Source organism: Rhipicephalus sanguineus, chromosome 2 (assembly GCF_013339695.2).
Source record: "Rhipicephalus sanguineus isolate Rsan-2018 chromosome 2, BIME_Rsan_1.4, whole genome shotgun sequence".
NCBI lineage: Eukaryota > Metazoa > Arthropoda > Arachnida > Ixodida > Ixodidae > Rhipicephalus > Rhipicephalus sanguineus.
In genome coordinates this window covers 120,742,242-120,755,218 of record NC_051177.1, presented here as the reverse complement: position 1 = coordinate 120,755,218, position 12,977 = coordinate 120,742,242, and the positions used below count along the sequence as shown (strand labels likewise).

At 45.4% G+C, this 12,977-nt stretch overlaps 1 protein-coding gene across 1 annotated transcript in view; it reads right to left on the bottom strand.

The window, feature by feature from the left end:
- Positions 1-1,980: 1,980 nt before the first annotated feature.
- The window catches only part of LOC119383597 (nucleosome assembly protein 1-like 1-B), a 30,392-nt gene continuing 19,395 nt past the window's right edge, over positions 1,981-12,977 (bottom strand). The window contains 3 exon segments of the mRNA XM_037651843.2: positions 1,981-2,214; positions 5,680-5,778; positions 10,544-10,826. Coding sequence (XP_037507771.1) covers positions 2,170-2,214; positions 5,680-5,778; positions 10,544-10,826 — 427 coding nt within the window. The 3' untranslated portion in view covers positions 1,981-2,169.

The window sequence follows — 12,977 nt, the reverse complement described above, 5'->3', positions numbered from 1 at the left end:
CGCTTCCGAAACATGCGGCTGACACTCGCACCGCGCAAGAGAGGGTGCCACGTACCGCCTCGCCAAGCGCGCGATTGCTCCTCCCACCGGCGCTTCTCTGGCGCCTTCGTTGCCTTCGTCGCTACATTTGAAGGGGGAAACAACCTGACGGAACTCGCTGCATACGACTCGTATCACAATTACTGTCGTAGCAAGCAGGAAGTCGATAAAGCGCAGCATCCCCCTAACAAGGTTCTACTCGTGCCGGGGAAACCCTACGTGCTTACTTCAAATATTGACGTCATCGACGGTTTGGTAAACGGAGCAGTGGGAATTCTACGAACGGGAATCGCTGGGTGCCCGTACGTGCTACGCGCACTTCCTCGAATTTCACAGTAGCGCAGAATTTATAATTACACCAATCGCTGCACAAGGATATTTTTTTATTTTGTTTCACCCACAGCCATGCATTCAGCGGCACTGCTGAACGTGCTAAATATGGAGCATTTATTTTTGCCACATCTGGCTTGCTCGCGTTTTCTGTCTTGAAAACTCGATTGGTTCTCGCCACTTTCCTGTCAAGAATTATTAGACCGCGGCGATATTCCGCGATAACGCAAGGAAAGCACGCGAGGTAGATGGTGATTATATACTCCACGGGCAAAAGGGAGCACTCTGCCACACCATCGTCAAGCCTGGCTTGCCTGAATTTCACTCCTCGAAAACTGCGCTCTCTACTCTCCCATAAAGAATGCCATGTAACGCAGATACCACGCGTTCTACGATTGTGTGGCAGAAAGACGTCCCAAATACCCTTTGTTTCTTAGTAAAGCCTATAAATGGAAGCATGCTTGCGCCTCAGGAAGTGAGTTTTATAGTTCAGTAGACCCCAGCAGCAGCAGCTAAAACCTGTCTTTTCAGGGGTCCTCAAATTTTTTGGGCTTTTAATATCTTCTTTCACAGTCATTCTGCTCTATGGGACGCCAATAACTGGCAGTCGGACTAATCGCAATCATCACCTGAATGGCGGACACCCTCCCTTCGTTGCTGGAGCCCTGTGTCCATGCAAGTCATGCACAGACATCTACAACCTGCTGCGAAGCACTTGTTACCTTCGACTGCCTCAACCAGTTTTCCGTTGACCCCAGCAAGAACATACATCAACTTTCAGGACGTGTGCAGCCCTTCAGATGCACATTACAGCCCAAGCAGAAGGTCCTCTGGAATACTTCACCCAGTAAGCAGCAATTAAGCAGCCTTGCAATAGCAGGATTTGTCTAGTTAAGTCAGTTTGCCTAACTTTTTCTGCATTTCAAATGATGCTGAACACAAGTATTCTAGCCAATGTAGAAACATTCAGTGCAACCAACGCCTCCTCTAGAAAGATGCCTGCGGCGTCGCATTGTATCCGCCATGGAGGAAGGAAAGAAATCTGGTAGCCGCCCTGCCTTCAGCTGTCGCTTGCCGAGCAACGGCGCAACGTTGTCCCCTCGTTTTCAATGGGGCTAGGGTGGTGCGACGTCAGGGGTGGTAGCGTCATCCAGCAGCCGCGGTAGCGTGCGCATGTACACTTGTACTGCAAGCGGCCATCGCAAGGATTGCCAGCTACCGCCTCCATTAGAAAAGAGGAAAGAGAGGACAAGCTGCTTTTGGCTCACGCAGCAGGCATCGTTCTAGCGGAGGCGCGTAACATTGAGAACTTTAAAGAACAGTCAAGTCTGTATGCTCCTTTCCAAAATTTGTGGGCTGCCACAAGCCTGCTTGGCCAGTCTCACCAGTGTCGCCCTTTTTGCACACCTTGCGAAGTTACAGCAGGCAAACCAAAATCCTTGCTTAACTTCTTTTCCCCTTCTCACTGGGGAATCCATGCATCATGATGCAGAATCTTCATGACATGCAAATTATTCAAGCACCATAGTGTACTTGCAAGGAAAACAGACAATACTCACGTCATCACTTCACCCTGTCAGCCACCCAGAGCTCAATGTACAAGTCCACACAAGAGGTTTGTAAACGAGGTTTATTTTCAATTTGGTTTGCAAGTGACTTGCGACAACATGTAAATACGCGAGCACAAAATACTCGGTTTGAAAGCAACCCTTTTATATAACAATTTCAAACCTCAGCTGACATACAGAGAAGGGAGAGGGGGGTACATGTGTCCTTAAAAAAGATTAAGCCACATCTAGATTACTGCTGCTTGCACTCCGCTGGAGGCTCCCCTTTCTTGGTGCTCTGTGAAGCAAAAGACATCACAACTGAAAACAAAACAGCACAAGTAATCAAAGTCAAGCCTGCAGTGGGGGTTCAGGACAGCAAGCCATGCACAGTAACATGAAATGCGCAGTAAGTCACTATTGTGCAAAGTTTACAACAGGCAAGCCGTCAAAATAGCAGGCCCACAAAACCTCAACAGGTTGTGTGGATGAACAGTCTACGATACAAGAAAATTCCAAAATTCGTGAGTCTCTCTTGCATTAAAGAATAATGTGAGCAGCTAGCTGTGCACAAGGCATTAAATTGAGCGTGTGAAATGAGAGTACGCACACTAAGCAAAAAGAGTATATACCGCTGCTAAAAGATGGCAGAGCGACTGTACCCCCACACTTCATGCAGGCAGTCAAGTATAAATGATTCTTACAGGCACTTGTGTAAGCCACATTAAAATGACTCCTAAAAGGGTGCCCATCAATGCCATGTAGTAGTGCACTTAATTTTCAAGGTACGTATGTGAATGATGTAAATTAATATATCATTCCCACCAAATATGCAGCCTACATTGAAATCAGGTTTACACAACTATGTATTAAGCACTAAAGTACTAAAACTCGTTAGTTTTAGTTAGATTATGAGAAACTAATACAAAAAAGTCCACAGGAAAAAATGCAACGTTTCAGCTGCAAACAACAATGGTTAGTTGTGTTCAACCACGCCCTAGTCGTAGGAGCACAACTGGAGCAGAGAAGTAACTTCCATAACAAAAAAACTAATACAATCAACTGCCGATTTTTCGGACTCCCTAGGGACCACGAAATCGTCCAAAAAAAAACAAATTCATGCTTTTTTATTCTGCTCAAGTGGTCAAATCGCCACAGCCACGTCCGAAATAGCTTTAATGCCTCCCAGTACAATTATCAGGCATTTTGGTGCGCGCCCAGGCTCTCGCAAATACATTCGGTACCTGCCGTGAACCCCGCTTAACTACGTACGTGCCAACCGCCACTTTTGCATCTCGTGATGAGCGCCGCTGATAACAGCAAAGCGTGGAATATATTACGGCTATCTCGCATGAAGCGTTTGTAAACGATGACGCGGAACACAAAGACCGTGGCGGAAGAGCGGACGACTCGACCGGCTTTCCCCGATGTGTGTGCGCATGTAAACATGCGCACACACATCGCCGAATCGCAGCATTCGCTGCCGTGTCAAGCTGATCGTTTCTTGTTGTGTGCAGCACATCGCCAACTAAGCTGACGCCGTCACTTTACTGTTGCTGTATCGTACGCACGCATTTATCATGAAATGGTACGTGATGCGCACTTAGTTCCTGATCGCACACGGGCGCGGCAATGGAGAGCTGGTTTTGTCCGCGAAGGCAACGCGTCTACGCGGCGCACTTAGCGGTCTCGCAGAAAGAGGCAGCAAGAATGGTGGCGCGGCGCATTTGGGTTCTCGCCTATTAAATACGTGCAGTACGCATGCAACTGCGCTAGGCCACGTGCACTACCGAGCAGTTAACTGTAGATGCTTATCGTAAGGGTTATCAGCGATTAAGCCCTACTGGCGCGTTTGCCAGCTGCTGCCATCACGCCTCCGTGCATTTCCGCTGCTTATTCGTAACATCGCCGCACGGCGCCGCGACAGCCGCCCCTTTGAATTTCTGGTCTACTTCACCTCATAACGCGTCGGCATTGCGGCAAAGCTGACTTTCGGGCTCTGCTACTGTCTCAAACAGATCGACTCGCGAAAGCGCTGGTTCGAACCTACGAGATGATAAGACGCGGCAGAGGTGGGGGCCTCAAATAATGCCTTTCGGACCTGCAATTTGGGCAGAAAGTCCGAAAAATCGGATGCGCAATAGCTTCAGCGTCTGAAATTTTGGACGTTCTAATACATTGAAGTCTATGGGGCTGGTGACGGTGCCGCGTGAACGTCCGAATTTTCGAGCATGTCCGAAAAATCGGCAGTTGACTAATGTTTTCAGAGGCAGTTTGCCATGCTGGTAGTGCATAATTACTAATACCTAGAGTTTTGTGTGTCAACACCACGAAATGATGAGGCATGCCGTAACAGAGGGCTTCGAAAATTTAACCCATCAGGAGTTCTTTAATGTGTACTGAGCCCACAATTCCTCAGACATGTCTACCGCACAACAAACTTATCAAATATGCTAGCTGGCACTTATTGCCACAAGACCAATTTCTGATCCAACCATTAAATGGTACCCTTGTATAGCTAATAAGTGTCAAATCCATAGTTGCTGAATGCTTGTCCTTCACTGGTGGCGGATTTTTATTCCACTGTGGGGGTTTGATGTTTGTACACAAGCTTTTGCTGTTCTGAAAGTTCGACAAGCCAATAGCCTGGCCAGTCATATTTTACTTAACACTCCAAGCCTTAATGTCTAGCTGTGCTGTGCACTTATTGCAGAATGAGCAAAGTAAGTCATAGTTTTTGGACATGCAAAGCAAACATATACATACGTATTAGTCTTGCCTTAACCTATCAAATAATACATGTGAATCACGGACACTAGTAGACCAGCACTACTCTGCACCACTTAATTTTGCCAGTATTTCTCCTCAGCACAGGGCATTTACTGCATGTAGGACACACTTGGGACTGGATTGCTCCAATGTACAGAACCTCCAGTACGGATGGAGTGTCCCTCTAGAAATTATGTACCTGTCAGTTTCTTTGAGAATTGGACATGAGGAAGGTCCAACCACCAAGTGTCTGCAGGATACTGCATGAATTGGCAGTACGATTTGCACCACAGCCTCATGTGCGATGAGAGTAAGACAAATGAAGACTGTAGTGAAATCTTGGCTGCTGAATGCATGTTCTGTGGCCATTTCGCACGATGCAGGTTCAGCTACAAATTTAAACTCCCACTGCTAAATATCACTTTAAGAATATTTCATTTACAGCAAAACAGCTAATTCTAAAAGAATATCCTACCTTCGGGGGAGAGAGAACCCACTACTGCAAAAAGCCAGGTACGCATAAAATTTCAGTGCAGTTTATGGTCTTGTTAATTCTTGGAACAGGAAGATTAATGAGTTATTGTGGGGCCTGCTAAAAGACCTTGCAAAGGGACGAACTAATTTAAAAACCCGTTGCTCAAAACTGGCAAATCTTGTGCAGGAAACCCTGCACATGAACAAATGAAGTCCCCCCTGAAAGCACTGTAAAGTAACAAAGCTACTACTGTGCACATAGTCTGCCGCAAACCAGCCTTTAATTTGCACGCTAACAAGTCTCAAGCCCACGTGAGGCAAATTTAGCCCAGCCAGTTTCAAGACTGAAGTGCTTGTACGCGACTCTTGCACAATTGCGAGTGCGACCAGCTACAGTGCAACTACAGTGCAACACCAGTTCGCCAAAGAAGTGCAAGCAAGCAGAGAGGACCATGGCTGCTGTGCACTGTGCAAAGATTAGCATTTGTGAATAAACTGCAAAACAGAATGACATTCTTACCTTAGGCGTATAGTCTGGGTCGTTCTCATCGTCTTCATCAAGGAACTCATTCTGGTCATCGTCCTCCTCATCATCCATGTCTTCCTCATCTTCATCATACTAAAACAAATCGCGAAATACATCATAAATAAAGGTTACCTAGCAACAATCTCCGGAAACTTTACAAAGGCAGCATTTACAGAGACGTGATCAGATTTAAGAGAACCCCACCTAAGAAATACTTTTTTTCAGTATATTTTTATTGAACTTTTACTTCCATATATTTGTGTGCCCAAGTCATACAAGCGCACATTTTTCTAGTACAATAAGCAATTTCTAAAATATCGGACATTTCACGTTCCTTGTTCAAGGCAAAATTTTTTCCTAAACAGAGTTGCAAAGCAAATCAGCATATCAATAATCTGGCTTGAAAATTGTATGCAGTGAAGAAAGAACGTATGTTCTAAGCAGATTTGAACAAAAGTTATGGTACGCCGAAATTACGTGAGCAAACTCCCAGTGTGAGACTCGCTCGCACATGTTCAACATGCCATGACATTTGTTCAAATGGGTTTAGAACATCTGCTCTTGTTCCACCACATGCAGTTCTCATTCGAGATTACAGCAGGCTCTAAACAGAAATCTCGAACGGAATTGCTGCTCAAAATGAAACAACTGCCTCTAATATGATTGGTTTCATACCAGAATGCTGCAACACAGTTCATCTCTGAGTAAATAGAAATCCCGTTAAACGGAACATACATTCCTGGTCCCTACAGGTTCCGTGTAAAGACAGCCTACTGTATTGCGATATGTTGATTCACTTTGTAATTGCACTGTTTCCTGCTCCTCACAACACATAAAATACCATATTTAGCTTTGAGGAGCTAATACCATAAATAACTGAAATATTTGAAATCAGCACATAAAAACATACAGGCTGTAAAAGTTTAATAAAAGCCCGCTTGCAAACAAAAACTAGTTTCTGAATTCCCATGCTTTTCTTTTTACCGCCCTCAGTGGTAGTGGTGAATGTGCAGCTGAAGAACAATTAGCTTACGATTGGGGAGCTCACTCGCAAGGGCTTTCGAGTTTCCAGCACGTCGACGTGCAGCTGCTATTGGACTAAGCACATTCCCCAAGAGTGGGGGAACGTGTGGCTATTGTTGGCTGCTGTGCCTGATGACGCGGGGGCCTTCTGCAGCGGTTGCTCTGTGCGTCGTCTGCATGGCTAGTGCTAGCGCTTGCTTCGCTCATTGCAGCCGCCGTACAGCCAGCCTTCGTGTGTTCTGCTTCACTTTTCGTTATCGCTTGCGGCACGTTCTGAATTCTACATCGCGTTTACGATCTCGCATCATGCCTACTAAGAAGTGTAATGTGCCTCATGTGAAGTGTCATCTTGTCCACATGAGGATCCGGCACTCAGCAGCTTCGTTTTAACTTGATGCAATGTGTGTGCAGTGTCACAAAACTCAAACGTGACGGAAGCTGTTGAAGATTAGCTTTCAGCCGGGGTTGGCACGCTGGCATAAAACTAGTTTGCTACATCGTGATGGCCAAATGATCAATTGCAGGCCATTTTACCGGCAAAAGAACTACCGTCACGTGCACGTGGTGATGGCGGTACGTAATAAGGGAGGGGTGCAGAGCACATTTCGAGCTAATTAACACACGGCAGTCAGGCGCCTTATCGCATTGAGAATGAAATCGCAGGATGATTAAAATTGCGGCTTTTACACTGCTCTTATGCAAAATAAGTGCAGGATTTACATATTCATCAAGAAAATGAAAGTATTGATGTAACATACATTTGTTCGTTTTCTTGATACTTTCAATAATTCGACATTTCATTAATTTGGACACTTTTCCGGTCCCGTGATATCTGAATTTACGAACCTTAACTGTATTTTCAGCATGCGCAACTGGAACATGAATGCACAGTTGAAATGCGCCTGGGTCTTGAATCAACCTCTGCGATCGCAACCCCAACTTTACAAAACAAAAACACACTAGGAAAGGTGGCAAAGGATAAAAGTATAAAAACTAAAGCTGTGCGAATAGCAAAATTTTGGGTGCGAAGCGAATTTGAATATTGAAGTGTGAGTGCGAATCTAATATTTCTAGAATATTTTTCGAATACTTTGAAGCGAAATTGCAGGAAAAAAAGTTAGGATTCCTAAGCATATTCTTATGAGACAGCAACATGAAAGTGTTTCTTTTTGCTAGGTTGATGAAGCATTGGCGTTTCATAGTTCTTATCAAGGATGAGGCAATGTAGAGGCCGAAGTCTATTTATGTACATGATTTGGTGCGACCAAAGTGCTGCCGACAACACTTTACACGTGATAGGCAAAGATGCCATTTCCTCAGCCTCTCCTCCTCTTTCAAATTCTGTGGAAGCCCAACTGATGTGGCGGACAAGGGCCTTCAAGTCCGGAGTTCCAAATCTGCCTCGTAGACGTCGATATATAAGAACATCTGAAATTTTGGATGCTAAAAAGCTTCGGCTTTCGATTTTTCGGACTTCCTGCCCAATTTTCAGGTCCAAAACCGCATTAATTGAGCCCCCACCTCTGGCACATCTTTCATCTCCATGTTGGAACCAGTGTTTTCTTGAGTTAATACATTTGCGACCATAGCAGAGCTTAAAAGGCAGCTTTGCCGCAATACCGGGGTGTGATGAGGTGAAGGTCATAAAATCCAGGGACCACTTCCAATTGGACATTGACCGTGCCTTGGCAAAGTTCAACTGTAATGGAGCTTGAAAGGCAGCTTTGCCGCAATACGAGTGTAATGAGGTGAAGCATACTGAAAATCTGAAGGGGTCACTTTCAATTGGACGTTGACTGTATGTTTTTGGGCAGTTCGAATAGTAAAATTCCAGTGCGAATCAAATAGCAAATACTATTAGAAAAATATTTGAAATATCAAATATTTGCACAATCCCAATAAAAACGCATGTTCTAAAATCTGCAGGGTAATGTTAGATCAAGATACGTGCTTGTGACTTTCGAAGCCCATTTTCTTAAAATGACTTCTTTTGTTTGTGAGGCGGCTTAGTTGAGAGATATCTCTGGAACCGTTAATCTTATTTCATTCAGGTCTTTTTTATTATGTACCTGAATAAATTTCTCAGGGCATTTAAGAAAGCCTAATCAGCAACACTAGATTCAGTGCCCTGCTAAACTTTTTCAGCAAGGAAACTTAAAAAAAAAAAGGGCCCTGTCTTGCCCAAAACTCCCCCTTTAAAGTAGGGGTGCGGCCCTTACACGAGTATATACGGTATCCTGAAAATTTCATTAATATGCCCTTAAAAAAAATTTCTCTTCCAAGGTAGCCTCCCACTTAACCTTGTCACTGCAAATGCAGGGTATACACGCTTTGCCTATTTAACTTACTCCCTCTTGCTCAGACAATTCAATTCTTATAAAAAAAGAAAATGTAAGCACGGCCCGCCATGTACGGAGAGGACGCAAAGAAACTCTTTGCGTAGTGAATTTTTTAGATGCGAAGTATCTCATGGCAGAGTTTAAACCGGTGGTGTGCGGCGTGACCACTCTTACTGCGCATGTGCAAACCCTCTCCACACAATTCCTATCCACTCCCCCTCTGAAATGCGGGCTCGACATGCCGAAACGCTGTTTCATATCGCCTCATGGTTCCCTTTAGTGGGAGATGGTGAGATTTTTTTTTTATAACATCCACGTCGATTCATGTCTCTGCCAGTGTGCCTGCAACGCAGCCATGGTGAGTGTGCGATGTGTGCGGACTCCAAAGAAAGTGATTAATTAGTAGCCCTGTAACTGATTTAATAGATAATTATTTTGCTAGTTAATTGTTCATAATTAGCACAACTTCTTGTGTGGTGATCAACCTCAATAAAAATGTTTACATGCCCTGAGGAGTGCACAAAATGGCCCCATAACATACGAGAAAGCCAAAACAGTGGAGCAGGCCTGAACTTGTAATAACTTCTGGCAACAAGAATGGCCTCCAAGTATGCACGCCTAAACTGTATTTCCAGTGCTTGATGGCACCGCTTAGACCGTGAAGTGCTTGATCGCAAGCAAGGTCAGAGAAGTCCGCACACCATGTGCTAAGTGGGCATTTTCTGTGGCAATGCACAATACTCATGGCCCCTAGGAGCCTGCATGTGATGTGCCTAATTTGATGGGCCCGAGTTATCCACGTACACAACGCAATGCCAAGGTGGCGATGACATCTGTGTCTCTCACATATGCCTTGAGCGACCCCAATTGTTTGGCTAGTTGGCTTTGCATGATCACTAAACGTTAGGCACAACAGTAGACAACCGACTGCCAACCTGTATGCCAAAACCATGCGCCATCGAGTGTCCCTTTGCCGGCGAGTGGAGAAAACCGCGAACAGAGCGGTGCACTGTTTCATCCCGCTGAGATCTTGGTGGCAATAAAAAGATGCTAGAATAGCTCGATTGTTTCGGCGATGACTTATGGCTCTATCACCATCCAGGCTACAACTGCTTGAAAAGAAATACGGAACAGCACAGAATACAGATGCCACAGCGTTTGCATTTCTTTCCATCCCCACTGTAGAATAGGCATATTTTTATTGCTTCGGCAAACAGAATGCGACTATCAATTATCTCAGGAGCTACTAGACCTGTTCAAAATGAAACTGGAAATTTAAGAAATACGCACAAACTAGTAGACACCGTCAAAATCTACGACTTCACGGCATTTGGTGAGGGAATTTCAAGGCGGCGTCGCCACTCGCATTTTCGTGGCAAGAGTGGCGTTTTCTGCATCGCGAAATTGTCATTTACTAATGCGCGAAAAACAGTTTTTCTCTTTAGCGTCCCTTTAACCTATGTGCCGACTAGGAACTGAGCACAGGCTGTACAAACCTCATCCTCCTGGAGGGCCTCTCCCGTGAAGTAGAGCACTGCCCGGGGCACAACGCGTTCCTTGAGCACATGGCCGATCTCGAAGTCGGCAGCGAGCAGGGCCTGCGTGTCCTCGTCCAGCTGCTCGCCTGCTGCTTCACTCGGCGGACTGAAGAAGTTGAAGAACGAGTCCTTCTGCACAGTCTTTGTCACAAACCGCACTGTTCCCTTGCTCTTGTGTTTCTGCTTCTTCTTGAGGGTTTTCACCGTGACATTCTTGCCCTTCTTCCAGTCAATCGTACACCTGCACACGAGCGAGTAGAGTGCACTTAGCACAAGTCAAAGAGCCACAAAACTTCACCTTTTTTGAGCACTAAGCATCCTCAAAAACGTGTGTACACCGCATTTACAAATGACCTCGGCAAGATGTCAGTTGAGAAAGCAAACACGACAAGCAGACAGAAACAAAGATTTACCACAAGTCTTCAATAGTTTCGAGACCTATAGACAAATACAGTAAAGCTTAATTTGACCCTCCTTAATCAGGAAAATCTGATAATTTGGACTCTGTCCTCTGGTCCCAACAAACATGCGTCCGCATCGCTTGTTATCAGATTAAACCATCGTGAATTAATGCCTGGAAAGCTGGAACGTTGAAGTGCCTACTTGCATTTAACATACAGTGAAACCTTGGTGATCCGATCACAGCTCATTCGAATTTTTCGTTGGTCCCGGCCAAGGCCCATTGCACTGCAATGTAGTGGAGTACGGTTGTTGCGAACCGATTTCCACACAGCGACGTTTGATACAAACGTACGCTACCGCCCAGGTACGAAGGGGGGCTGTCCGCGCTGTTGCGGAAGACGCGCCAAACATGTGCGAGCGCAGGAATGCAAGTGTGGGCATGCGCTCCGCACCACCAAATTGTCAGAATCACTGTGTAAGAAAAACACTTTTCTAAAAGTGGGCGAGGACCAAAAGAAGGCAAGGACGGTCTTGGCGAAGGAGTCAGGCCTCACAACGTCAGCATGCGCAACTGTTGAGGTTGCACTTGTGCGGGCACGGCCGTAAATCTCCCAAAAGACATCCCCAACACCTCAACGACAACAAAATCATAACACAGGACTGTCGTTCTGTAATTCTGTGGCCTTGATACATCGCGTCAAAGTGTTTTTGTTACTTTCGCTGCAGTACTCCGGTGTCATGCAAAAAAGCATACTAAAATTTCGAAGGGGCTACAGCTGTCGCGGGTGACAATGCACCTGGTTCATTAAATACGCACGTACGGACCGTATATTTACGAGTGCTGGTATGATTGCCAACACCCAAAAACTTAACTGACAATTATTCAGGGTTCTTCCTGACGTTGCTGTGGCCCTGAAAAACAAATGAAAATGTACGCCAGCTTTCTTTTGTCGCACGCTAATTTTCCACACTTTCTGGTGATAAGAATTTCGAATGGTACGAATATTTTTGGTGGTCCCGTGAGATTCGTATCACCGAGGTTTCACTGTAGTGTGGGACACCCTGTTGCCCTGTGCCTTCAGAACTGCTTTTATCACTGTAGTGACTTCGGGTTTATATGCAGAAGCTATGACTAGCAGTATTTCGTTTTGACTTAGGTTGACATAGGCTGCACACATGCCTCGAATGCATGGATGCGATTTACGATCCCAGTCTGCATCGGCAGTGGGAAACAGAAGTTTAGTTTTCTACCATGTGCAATTAGAACTGCAGTCCCCTTCTACGACAACGTTGCTAGCGACCTAGAGTACAGCTGCAGTGGTTCCAGCAGGCAGTGGTCCTGTTCTGAATGTGCATATGCCATGAGTGTGCTTTCAAAAATGTGTGGGCGGTATTTACGACTGCTTTGATAGGGACTGCAATTTTGTCTGCAACGGTTGCGGCAAACAGTAGTTGAGCTTTCACTGGGCACACACAGTGAGCACGCTATTTTAAAATCACACCGATCGTGAGTGTGGTTCAATATCAGAGTATTGCTTTCTGATCGTTAGGCCGCAGAAAGTCTGCTGCAGGCAGGAAAAAGCTAACCAGCATCAGGCAAACCTAAAGCCTTTGCCTGCCAAGATGGTGGAACGTACAGACGACAGCTGCGGAAATTACAAGCGCAGCAATACAAATCCGAAGCACTGGGGCATTTCATTTGCAGCATGTGCCTAGTGTACTTGAATGTAGTTTTACAAATCTTGGCATGAAGAAATATGGCACTGATCTCTACTGCTTGCTGCAGTATCAAGAAGGCAATGCAATGTCAACAGAGAGCTGCACCAGGCTATCGTGAGATGGCACTTCAAAAGGACTAATTCCCTTGCATGTTTTGACAAAAGCATGCTGGCGTAATTTTTTCAACTTCTGCAAAAGCAGTCTGTGGACAGTGACTGAACAAATGTGTGCATGTTGTAATTACTGCGATGCACAAACAAACATGGCAGCA